General features: G+C 34.3%; 1 protein-coding gene across 9 annotated transcripts in view; it reads right to left on the bottom strand.

Moving 5' to 3' along the window:
• Nucleotides 1–607: 607 nt before the first annotated feature.
• The window catches only part of ZNF678 (zinc finger protein 678), a 102,375-nt gene continuing 90,247 nt past the window's right edge, over nt 608–12,735 (bottom strand). For 2 of the 9 annotated variants that reach the window (XM_074037996.1, XM_074038013.1), the window contains 2 exons: nt 3,670–5,097; nt 608–1,508 (listed from right to left, as the gene is read on the bottom strand). In XM_074037996.1, coding sequence (XP_073894097.1) covers nt 1,483–1,508; nt 3,670–5,097 — 1,454 coding nt within the window. In that variant the 3' untranslated portion in view covers nt 608–1,482. Of the gene's footprint in view, nt 1,509–3,541; nt 5,098–8,368; nt 8,490–10,517; nt 10,583–12,735 lie in introns of those variants that run through there. The other 7 variants (XM_074038001.1, XM_065542868.2, XM_065542867.2 and 4 more) reach the window with 5 other exon arrangements.

Raw genomic sequence — 12,735 nt, 5'->3', positions numbered from 1 at the left:
AAGAAAAAAATTTAAATATAACCGGTATGTTAATCCATTTTGTGCTGCTAGAAGGGGATACTTAACACTGGCAAATTAAAAAGAGGTTTATTAGCCTCAGTTCTGTTGGCTATACAAACATGACATCAGCATCTGCTTAACTTCTGATGAGGCCGCAGGGAGCTTTTACTCATGATAAAAGGCAAAGGAGTATCATGGCAAAAGACAAAGCAAGAGGAATATCAGCTTTTTTTTTTTTTTTTCTTTTTTTAACAACCAGCTTTCACACGAACTGACAGAGGACTCACTAACTGCAGTGGAAAGAACATCAATCTATTCTGAGGAATCTACACCCATGACCTAAACACCTTCCACTAGACCCCGCCTTCACCATGGGGAAACATATTTCAACATGAGGTAAGGTACAAAAAACCCAAAGCATATCATATAAAAAAAATTTCCCAAGTTGTCTGAAATTAAAAGCCACTGGGAAAAGAGACTACTAGAGGTATCCTTTCACTGTTACCCAGCAGTGTATTGTTACTATCTGTTACCTACAACTTTGGGTAAAGTGGTATAGGTTAATTATTGTGGCAAGATGTACTTCATTCAATGTAAAATATTCTTAACACATTAAAAATCATTTTGTTTTATTAAAAGAAACTGCATTCTAAAAATAGCATTTCAAAAGCTACTATATTTTATTACCTTAATGTGCAACTCATAAAACAATTTACTACTAAAATTCAAAATGTTTCTCTATTACTATAATGCAAAATACTTCTCTGAATACCTAATGTGTTAATTAAAACACTGTTATATATCAACAAAAAGCATTTCTACTTATATTTTCCTTATAAATGTTACATTTCAGCACCCTTAATCACTCATGAAAAAGCATATAAATGATGGTCATCTAATATAGAAGAACTTCTCATAGCTCTTACGCAGCAACAAATGACCACATGCTTTAACGTAAACAATAAATATAACAAAATCAAGTTATTTGAGATTTGAATTACGTCAATATTAAAACATATAATAAAAATAAAAAACTTTTAATACGAAAAAGTATAACATGAATGTAACTACTTCAAAAAGACATCATCTCTTGATTCATTTAAATTTTTTTTTTACCATTCTGTTACAGTTTATTATTAACTTATTTTCATTACAAGTAAGCCAAAAATAGTTTCCAATATTTAGAGAAAATTTACTCCTAATTAATTTATATTTTTGACTTTAGAAAAAATTGCAGACAGAATCATATCCTGAACAAATACAAGCTGTGACCTATTTACATCTTGATCAATGTTACAAGCCAGGGCCAAAAGATATTTTAATTCTGGGCTATTGCAGAAGAGTTTCTGGTTATATCAGGAAGTTAAATCATCTGAACAATTATTATTAGAGTTTTAACTAAGTCCAGTGAACTGTAAATAGGCAAGTTGGATCTCCTTTAGGCAGAAAATTGGGCTGTAGATGTAGGGTGTGTGGTGATGCTTATTGAATCAAACAGACCCTGTCATCTGCAAAAAAGAAAAAAGTAACTTGGTGTCATAATCTGTACTCTTGATTTTCTTGGTGAGTCTTTGACCATGTATTCTTATCTTTATTTATTTTTGTCTTTGTTTAAGAGCAACTAAAAAAGTCATTGAAAGGTGGAGTATATGGTATTATCTATCACTCATTACTCCTAGGCCATGTGACTCAATTCTTCCTATCTTACTTCCTTTCTAAGTTCTATAGATTATTTTTGTATGCATTTTAGGCATTTTTATCCTTTGAAAAATTTTAAATTATTGGATTGTTTCAAATATCTTTCATACATATTCTAAAAATAACAAAGACTTTGCATTCACATTACATTGCTTTCATGTTATCAGTGTCTAGCTATTACTAACCTCTTGGCATGCTGTTCATACTCATACACTCAACGTCTCCCTCAGTTTTGGCTATTCCCTCTTTCTTAACTCTCATTTTACTGCAGATTCTACTGATACCTTCTTTCAATGCCTCCTCAAATTGAGAAATAACTAACCCCTTTTTCTGGAATATTTATAATTGACTTATACAATTGTTTTCTAACTGGTTTCTTGCTCCTCTGATTAACTTCACACACTCCTGCTGGAGTTGTTTTCCAAAACACAAATATGAATATAACTTTCTATAGCTTTTAAATTTCTAATTTACCTTTCTTGCCAAAAGATAAAATCCACACTTCTCAATCTGTTACTTAGAGTTTTCAAGCACATAGCTTCCTGCAAGCAACTCTCTCCAGTTCATTCTCACCATGTTTTAACAATACACTTAAAAAAAGTTAGTATCAGACTTCTGCTCCTTTGCTCAAGCATTTCATTCTGTCTGGAAATTTCTTACCTTAAATATCTCTACATCAACTTCACTATGCTATACCATATTTTTGTTGCACTAGCATACATGAACAATCATGTCCAAGTTAAGTCCCACGTAAGTAAGAATTTCTACAGCCACATACTAGGATCTTAGCACCCCACTAAGATTGTCATCATCCAACCATCTCCCAGAATAGGAAGTAGTACACAAGGATGTACACATAATTAGTAAAAAATATAAAACATCTTCCTAAAACACAAATTTGAATCCATAGTAAGTAAATTATAACCTTTTATATTAAAGTTATCAATGTAGTAGAATAACTATTGCTGTTGTTTGATCTCTTAGGCATTTTATCCTTCATTGAAGAGACTTATTCCTCTTGACACCATATGATTCTGAGAGGGCTTCCATATTACATCCTGTCTCTGCCTCCTTAGCTCTAGTTGATTGATCTAGTGCAAATCTGACCCAAGTTAGATGAATCAAAGCCTTTCCCTGTGATTTTTTCACCCAGACTCTGACATGAAAAACTACCTTCATTTATTTATTTATTTATTTATTTATTTATTTATTTATTATTATTATACTTTAAGTTCTAGGGTACATGTGCATAACGTGCAGGTTTGTTACATATTTATACTTGTGCCATGTTGGTGTGCTGCACCCATCAACTCGTCAGCACCCATCAACTCATCATTTACATCAGGTATAACTCCCAATGCAATCCCTCCCCCCTCCCCCCGATTCATTTAAATTTACATACAACTAAATTATCTATTTAAACTTTGAATTATTCTTGACAATCAACACTGCTTTAAAGTAACATCTGAAACTGTTAGTGCCTTAGTACTTTCTATAGTAAATTATGTAATGTTTTATTTAGACTTAATTTTGGACATTTGTTTGTATTCACTGTATCTGTAAAATATATTCTACTATACTATAAACTCTGGTGTTTTCTAAAGTATATATCTTGAAAAAATGTTTTTCCACATTTGTAGGAGGATTTTTCCCCCATAAAATCCTCTAAAGTTGAAAAAAGTCTGAATAATTGTTTAAGGGTTTTCCTCTGGTACAGATTCTATTTACAGGATGATCTTTGAAATAAACAAAGGTATTGTAATATTCTATATTTATACATTTCATTCAGTATAGTGTTGTGTACCATGAAGCTTACATTTTGTGAAACATCCTTAAACAGTCATGATGCTCATACCACTTTTATTCAGTATGAAATTACTGAAGCCATGTATAATGTAAGCAGTTTTTAAAGACTGCCACATTTTTCACATTTGTCAGGTTCCTCTCCAGTATAAGTTCTCTTATACTTACTATGGATTGAGGATTGGTAAAACCCTTTTCCACATTCTTTACATGTGTAGGGTTTCTCTCCAGTATGAATTCTTTTATGACGAGTAAGGCTTGAGAACTGGTTAAAGGCTTTGCCACATTCTTCACATTTGTAGGGTTTCTCTTCAGTATGAATTCTCTTATGCTTACTAAGGATTGAGGACTGGTAGAAAGCTTTGCCACATTCTTTACATTTGTAGGGTTTCTCTCCAGTATGAATTCTCTTATGGCTAGTTAGGTGTGAGCACTGTTTAAAAACTTTGCCACATTCTTCACATTTGTAGGGTTTCATTCCAGTATGAATTCTCTTATGTTGAGTAAGGCTTGAGAACTTGTTAAATGCTTTGCCACATTCTTTGCATTTGTAGGGTTTCTCTCCAGTATGAATTCTTTTATGCTGAGTGAGGTTTGAGAATTGAGTAAAGGTTCTGCCACACTCTTCACATTTGTAGGGTTTCTCTCCAGTATGAATTCTCTTATGGCTACTTAGATGTGAACACCGATTAAAAGTTTTGCCACATTCTTCACATTGGTAGGGTTTTTCTCCAGTATGAATTCTTTTATGACGAGTAAGGCTTGCAAACTGTGTAAAGGTTTTGCCACATTCTTCACATTTGTAGGGTTTCTCTCCAGTATGAATTCTCCTATGTCTAGTTAGGTGTGAGCACTCATTGAAAAGGTTGCCACATTCTTCACACTTGTAGGGCTTCTCTCCAGTATGAATTTTCTTATGTTGAGTAAGGTTTGAGAACTTGTTAAAGGCTTTGCAACATTCTTTGCATTTGTAGGGTTTCTCTCCAGTATGAATTCTCTTATGTTGCATAAGGTTTGAGAACTGGGTAAAGGCTTTGCCACATTCTTCACATGTGTATGGTTTCTCTCCACTATGAATTTTCTTATGGCTAGTTAGCTGTGACCACCAATTAAAAACTTTGCCACATTCATCACATTTGTAGGGTTTCTCTCCACTATGAATTTTCTTATGGTTAGTTAGTTGTGACCACCAATTAAAAACTTTGCCACATTCATCACATTTGTAGGGTTTTCCTCCAGTATGAATTCTTTTATGTTTGGTTAGGTTTGAACATCGATTGAAAACTTTGCCACATTCTTCACATTTGTATGGTTTCTCTCCAGTATGAATTCTCTTATGTTCAGTAAGGATTGACCTCCGGCTAAAATTTTTGCCACATTCAATACATTGAAAGATTTTGCTTTCAGTTGATGAACATTGAGTAAGTCTATTATAACATTCTTTTTGCCCCTTACCCTCATTCACAGTTCTCCAGTCTTTCACTAAGGGCAAATTGTCAAGGCCCCAGCTTCTATGTCTCGTCAGTGTCACTTTTTGGCATAAATCTTTCATATCCTGCTCTGGCAAAAGGTCTTGAATGGAATAAGATAAAATAGCTGAAAGAAATTAAAATAAAAAGTTATTCTGCTTACTAATCTCCAGTAAATACACTTTACAAATCTAATAAATATTATATCAAAGACATTAACAAGATGGCATAATAAAATACCACAGGCCCTGATTCCTTTTTGAACATATAAACTTAACAAAAATATACTGACCAAAATGCCTTTCTGAAAACTATAAAATCTAGTTGAGTTTGCAACACCCTAGGTGAGCACAATTGCAAAATCCACATAGAATAGAAAGTAAAGTTTGTTACATTTATACATAAAACCTTTCCTCCACCCCAATATAGCATGGTGTCTTTAAGAGTAAACTTCAAACTCCTGGCTTCTCCCTCAAAGCAAAAAAACAGAAAAACAAAACATTGCACATGTGCCCATACTTCTGGCTTTTAGGGGCTTTCCAAAGACTGGTTTCTGTCTCCCATAACAAAGACTGTTGAAAGAAATGGTGGTATGCTTTGAATGACAGCTTTGATCTGCTAAGAAAAAGGTAAATAATTGTTACTGCAGCAGAGAGATCATAGTGCCACAGACAGACACCAGGTGTAGCACATGATTACAGGTTTTTACAAAGAAACATGAACAAATCTCTTTAGCTGAACAGTAAACACACGATTCCAGAGAAGACAAATCATAAGAAGAGGTTTGAGAGGCTACAAGGATCTCCAGCCTGGCAAATAGCTAGTAGCCTTCTCCAGGACAAAGCCACTTATAAAGAGTGTGACAGGTGGCATTTTATTAATGCCCAAATATGAGCCAAAGATTACAACATATGCAAAGTTATCAGGGTAACATGGTCCAATCAAGGAAACAAACTAAATAAAAAATTAATTCTAAGAAAATAAATATGTACAAATTATCTAAATAATTCAGATGACTCAGTAAGTGAAATGGGAACAAAGACAACTAAATAAAATCAGGAAATGGGAGTATCAACAAAATAATAAAATGTATAACAAGAAACAAAGTGTGGGACTAAAGAATACAAGAAAATAACAGAAATGTTTACACAAAAGATGTAAAAAAATCAATAATAAACACAAAAAGACCCATAAGAAGACACATTATAAGCAAGATTTTGAAATCACAGAGAGGAATAAGATGTTGAAAGCAGCAAGAGAAAAGTGATGTGTCATTTATAAGCATTCTCCTATGGGATTACCTGTGAATTTATCAACAGAAACTTTGCAGGGAAAAAGGGAGTTAAGTGATATAGTCAGGGTGTTGAAAGAAAAAACAAAAACTTTCAAGCAAGAATACTATTAACAGTAAAACTGTCCTTCACAATTAAGAGAAGATGAAGACTTTCCAAGATAGCCAAATGCAGAAAAACTAAATCACCGGTAAAACTGTCCCATAGAAAATGTAAAATGGACTCCGGTCCATTGAAAATAAAATGTGTCATTAAACAAAAAATTATATACAAATACATAACTCTCTGGGAAAGATGTATACATACACAAAAATAAAATTCTGTAGTTTTATAATGATGGTGCTGAAAACACTTTTACTTACGCTCTACGATTTGAAAAATGCATGAGAACAATAATAAACATCTGTTGATGTCTATATAATATGAAATATATAATTAGTGACATCAATAATATGAAGTTTAAGGTAAATATAACAAAAAAAATTTCTGTATGCAACTGAAATTAAGCTATTACCAGTTTATTATATGTTGTTGTAACTTTGGGGGTTTTATAATTCTCATGGCAACCACAAAGAAAATACCTATAGAGATACATATAAACACACACAGAAGAAGAGAGTAGAAGCATGTTACTAAGCTCAGAAAACATACTGGAAGACAGAGAGAAAAAGAGGAAAAAATGGCTACAAGAATCCGATAAAACAATAAATGACAATAGTAAGTAATTATGTTTTAGACAGCTATTTAAATATTCATCAACAAAACATCCCAATCAGAAGACTGAATAAAGAGATTTAGAAAAAATTTTAAAAACCACAAACTATGTCTTGTCTCCAAGAGACTAACTTTAGACGACTGGCATAATAGTGGGAGGAAGAAAAAAGATTCCATGCAAATGGTAATCAAATGACAGTTGGAAAGGTAACAATTATATTGGGAAAAGTACATTATATGTCAACAACTGTTATATTTCACAAAGTATACTTTAAGCCAAACTTGTCACAAGAGAAATATGAACATCAAGTAATAATAAAAGTGTTCATTTATTGGAAACATATAATTTATAAGCATGCATGAATACACATAAGATTTACTGAGAACATAGGTTCCCCATTAGGTTTCCCAAATATATACGTTTATTGAAAAATCCCACACAAATTTGAAATGCAAAGAGAAAACTAAATGGAAGTGCAACTGTATAGGAAGAATAAAATCAGCAAGTTGTTGGAACAGGAGGTCCTCTTCTTGTATATCTCCCAAAGCAACAAAAACTTATCAACCATCTATGGACATAAGTGCCTTTGTGAGAGAGCCGGGCACCATGGCTCATATTTGTAATTCCAGCTATTTGAGAGGGTGAGGCAGAAGGATTACTTCAGGCCAGGTGTTTGAGACCAGCCTGGCTAATAGAGCAAGACCCTGTCACACAAAAAGTACATTTATGATTGCTTTGTGATTCGGGGAGGGAGTTGTAATACCCTGCCAAAAGCACAAGACCAAGGAAAGCCTTTTTCAGAAAGTAAGTTTACCTTCAGATGGCAAACTTGAGGACCGCTGGTCTTGGCTACAGATGAAGAAATGGCCCATTTAACATGATTCCACTTAGAATTCTGAAGTAACACTGTAACTGTCATTAACTCCTCCCAGCCATAGTCAAGAAGAGGTACTGCCCATTCAGAGAGCTAGGGTCAGATGCTCATTCATGGCCATAGACGCAGAACTGCAGACCTTGACATTTACTGTGGTCTCTGAAGCAGGTGAATAACTCAGTTCTAGACCTTTAAGCTACATTCCATGGCCAGTCCTGCCAACCTGGAGACCTGTGACCTGGTAAAAACCTTGCAAGTACCGGGTGGGAGCGACACACATACAAACACTTGGTATTAGGCCAAGTGTCTGCCCTACAGATCAAAGTGCTGAAGGCAACTCAGTTGGCCAAGTAATAAGACAGACTTCATAAGCACACAAGCCCCTGGTAATAAGCCCACTAAAGATAGACCCCATTGTGGACCCTGCAACAACCTTAGGACTCAGGTATATAATCTCTCTACTGTGAACCCAGAAAAGATCTCATCAGCTGGGGACCCAATAGGATAAAATCTTTACCTGTATAAACCAGTTTATAAGAACTGGTAGAGGTGTTTGCTCCTTCAAATGCACAGACACCAATGCAAAGTGATATTGTGCCCATTATCAATGCTTCTATTTTAACATAGTCCTGGAAGTCCTAGACAGAACAATTAGGCAAGAAAATTTTGTAAAAGCCATAAGAACTGAAAAGAAATAAGTAAAAATATTGCTGTTTGTTGATGACATCATCTTATATGTAGAAAGCCTAAGAAATAAACCAAAAATCTTAGTAAATTAGCAGAATATAAAAGGTTATACAAATATCAGTTTTGTTCTAGTACACTAACTACAAACCATTTAATAAAAAAACTCATTTACAGTAACATCTAAATTTCTTGGCAAAAAAATTTAAACAACATGAAAAATCTTTACATTGGGAAAGAAAATATTGATAAAAGAAACAAGAAAAAACAAATAAATGTAAAGATACCCAATGTTTATGAATTGGAAGACTAATTATTGTAAAGTGCCATATTATCCAAAGCAATCAAGAGATTCAATAAACTTCCTATCAAAATTACAATGGCATTTTTAAAAATAATAGAATAAAAATTTAAAATTTATATAGCATTACAAGACACTGAATTGTGAAAGCAATCTTGAGAAATAATAACAAAGCCGGGGGCATCATACTTTCTGATTTAAAGCTCTATTTGAAAACTATGGTAATAAGAGTAGGATGGCATAAACACGAAAACTGATACAAAAATGGAACAAAATAGAGAGCTCAGATATAAACCCATGCATATAAGGTCAATGAATCTTTAACAAGGGCGTCAAGAATACACAGTGTACAAAAGATAGTCTCTTCAATAATTGATGCTGGGCAAAAAGAATATCTACATGCAAGTGAAATTAGACCATTTTTTTCTTACACGATACCAAGAAATTAACTCAAAATAAAGACTTAAATGCCAGATAGAAATCCTTAAAAATCTTAAAAGAAAATATATTTTAAAAACTACTTGATATTGGTTGTGGTAATGATTTTTTGGATATGACATCAAAAGTACAGGCAACAAAAGCAAGTATTAACAAGTTGGACTGCATGAAACTAAAAAGCATCTGTACAGCAAGAAAAACAATAAAATAAGAAAATCTGCAGGATGGGAGAAAATATTTGCAATCCATAAATCAAATAAAAGGTAGGTATCAACAATATATGAGGAACTCATAGAAATCAAAAGGAACACAATAATAATAATATTAATAATAAAATTGAAAAACAGGCAAAAGACCCAATAGATATTGTTCCAATGAAGACATACAAATGCCAACAGATATATCAGAGGGCTATCACCAATCATCAGGCAATCACAAATCAAAACCATGATGAAATATCACTTCACACTTAAGATGACTAATACATATATATTAAAAAGTGAGATAACGGTTTGACAATAATGTGAAGAAAGGGGCTAAGAGCAGTGGCTCATGTCTATAATCCCAGCACTTTAGGAGGCTGAGGCGGGCAGATCACCCGAGATCAGGAGTTTGAGACCAGCCTGGCCAACATGGTGAAACCCCATCTCTTCTAAAAATACAAAATTAGCTGGGTATGGTGGCACATGCCTGTAATCTTGGCTACCTGGGAGGCTGAGGCAGGAGAATTGCTTGAACCCGGGAGGTGGAGGTCATAGTGAGCTGAGATCGTGCTATTGCACTCCAGCCTGGGCAACAAGAGCAAAACTCCATCCCAAACAAAACAAAAGAAAACAAAACACACAATGTGAAGAAACAGAAATCCTGTACTGTATACTTTAAAAGTTGTAAATTGGTGAAGTCATTATAAAAATTGGTATAAAGGCTCTTAGAAAAAGATACAAGTATAAAATTCAACAATCCCAGTTCTGTGTATATAACCAAAGGAAATGAAATCAGTATCTCAAAGAAATATCTGCATCCTCATATTTATTACGGTATCATTCACAATTGCCAAGATATGACAATAACCTAAATGTTTTTAGACACTAGATGGATAAATATGGTTTACATACACAATAAAATATTATTTGGTCATAAAAATAATTTAATTCTGCCATTTAAACAACACGGATGGACTGGAAAGACATTATGCTAAGTAAAATAAGCCAGACACCAAAAGGCAAATACTGTATGATCTCACTTGTATAGAGAATCCAAAACGGTGAAACTCACAGAAGCAGAGAGTACAGAGGGAGTTGGCAGGGCCTAGAAGTGAAGAAACTGGGAAGGTGTTTTTCAGTTTTTGTTTTTTTGAGATGGAGTCTTGCTCTGTCGCCCAGGCTGGAGTGCAATGGTAGGATCTGGAGTGCAGTGGCTGTTCGCTGCAGCCTCCACTTCCCAGATTCAAGCAAATTCTCCTGCCTCTGCTTCCCGAGTAGCTGGGATTACAGGCACCGGCCACCATGCCCAGCTAATTTTAGTTTTTTTAAGTAGAGATGGGGTTTCATTATGTTGGCCAGGCTGGTCTCAAACTCCTGACCTCAAGTGATCCGCCCACCTTGGCCTCCCAAAGTGCTAGAATTGTTGTTTGGTTTTAAGATGAACAAATTTAAAAGATCGAATGTGTAATTTCATGAATACAGTTAATAATGTCTTGTAGGCTTAAAATTTGCTAAGGTAGTAGACATTAGGAATTCTCACTCCAAATCAATTTGAGTGTGTTAATTATAGTACAATGTGTACACATCAAATTTTTATGTTGGACATTCATAATTTGTATTTGTAAAAGAGTTGTTACACACACAAATAAATATATATGCATGCATGTATATGTATGTATACCCCAGTAAGCTTTATAGTAAATAAAAACAAATTTAAAATATAGTTATTTAAAAATAAGGTAAAAGGTGGGAGTTTAATATATGCTCAGCAATCTTCCAAGCTCCCTAATAAAACAGTATTGTTTTTAAATGTAGGGAGTAGATATATTAAATTATATTACTGTTGATACTGTAACAATGTGGGCATAGAGTTTAAATTACCAATCTCAGTTTTTACTTAGAAAATAAAATTTTGAAGTAAAATAAGTTTAGATTTTCTTATATTTAGTGTTCTGATAAAATCACTGAGTATGAGCTTCTGTAAAATCACATTTGAAACCTCCATAGGATAGAAAATCATAAAGCTGAAAACACAACATATGTTTGTGGTGTTCCTGGGATTTCTGAACCAAATGCCAATATACCACTACTCTCACAAATTTCAGACAAGATGCAAAAAGAGAATTAAATGGTATAAAATAGAGTTCCTCAAAAATATGTAGATATGCCTATGTTCCACAAAGCAACGGAAAAGCAGTCAGATTATATAGTGCCTTATAAACCATGAAGAGGACTTTGCTTCACTCTGTAACCTCAAAGGAAAATCACTTCATGGTAGTGGAATCCTTAGAGAACCTAAGGGCATGGGGCAGAAGATGCTCCTGTGAGAGGAAGACAAAGAAACTCAGGCTTTTCTGAAGCAGAGCTGCCCAAACCACATTTTCATTTCTGGCTTTCTCCTTGACATTTGGGCCTCTAACCTGTGTCATCTACTTTATTTACTCCTACCTGCCTTGAAATTTGGCTACTATCACCTGTCTCTTTAAACTCCCAGGCTGTTTTCTTTGTTCTAGACAGGTGACCAGGTCTGGATTAGACATAGCAAGACCTGTTTCATTAGAAAAAATAACATGACTCTTGCTGGCACGCTCCAATTACCAACCTAGTACGGTGCTTGGTAGGAAAACAATTTTTTAGAAGGTTCTAGAAAATTACTCCCAAAATACTATTTTCTGACATTAACTATACAATATTTAGAAAGGACTTTAAATGCATAGGTTCTTTTTGTTTGTTTGTTGAGATGGAGTTTAGCTTTTGTTGCCCAAGCTGGAGTGCAATAGCGTGATCTCGGTTCACTGCAACCTCTGCCTCTCAGGTTCAAGTGATTTTCCTGCTTCAATCTCCCAAGTAGCTGGGATTACAGGCACATGCCACCATGCCCATCTAATTTTTTTTTTTTTTTTGTATTTTTAGTAGAAATGGGGTTTCACCATGTTAGCCAGGCTGGTCTTGAACTCCTGACCTCAGGTGATCTGCCCACCTCGGTCTCCCAAAAACGTATAGGTTCTTAGCTCCACTACCCAATACTACTGAATCAAAACTTGGTAGTGTAATTAGATTTTGAGGTGTGGGCAACAGTATCTTATGCCACTAAAGTTCTGGAATTACCAGTCATCTAGACTGAAGAATTTAGACCTTAAAATGTATGTCAAGATGAAACATTTTGAAGATTTTATTTTCTACACCAACAAATTCCCAAGTTTTCCTTAGAAGCAGAGATCAAAAACTCATTCATGCAAATGACAAACTCTCAGGTAA

This window comes from Macaca fascicularis, chromosome 1 (assembly GCF_037993035.2).
Source record: "Macaca fascicularis isolate 582-1 chromosome 1, T2T-MFA8v1.1".
Lineage (NCBI taxonomy): Eukaryota > Metazoa > Chordata > Mammalia > Primates > Cercopithecidae > Macaca > Macaca fascicularis.
The sequence above is the reverse complement of the archived record's forward strand: the minus strand, read 5'-3'. Positions and strand labels throughout refer to the sequence as shown.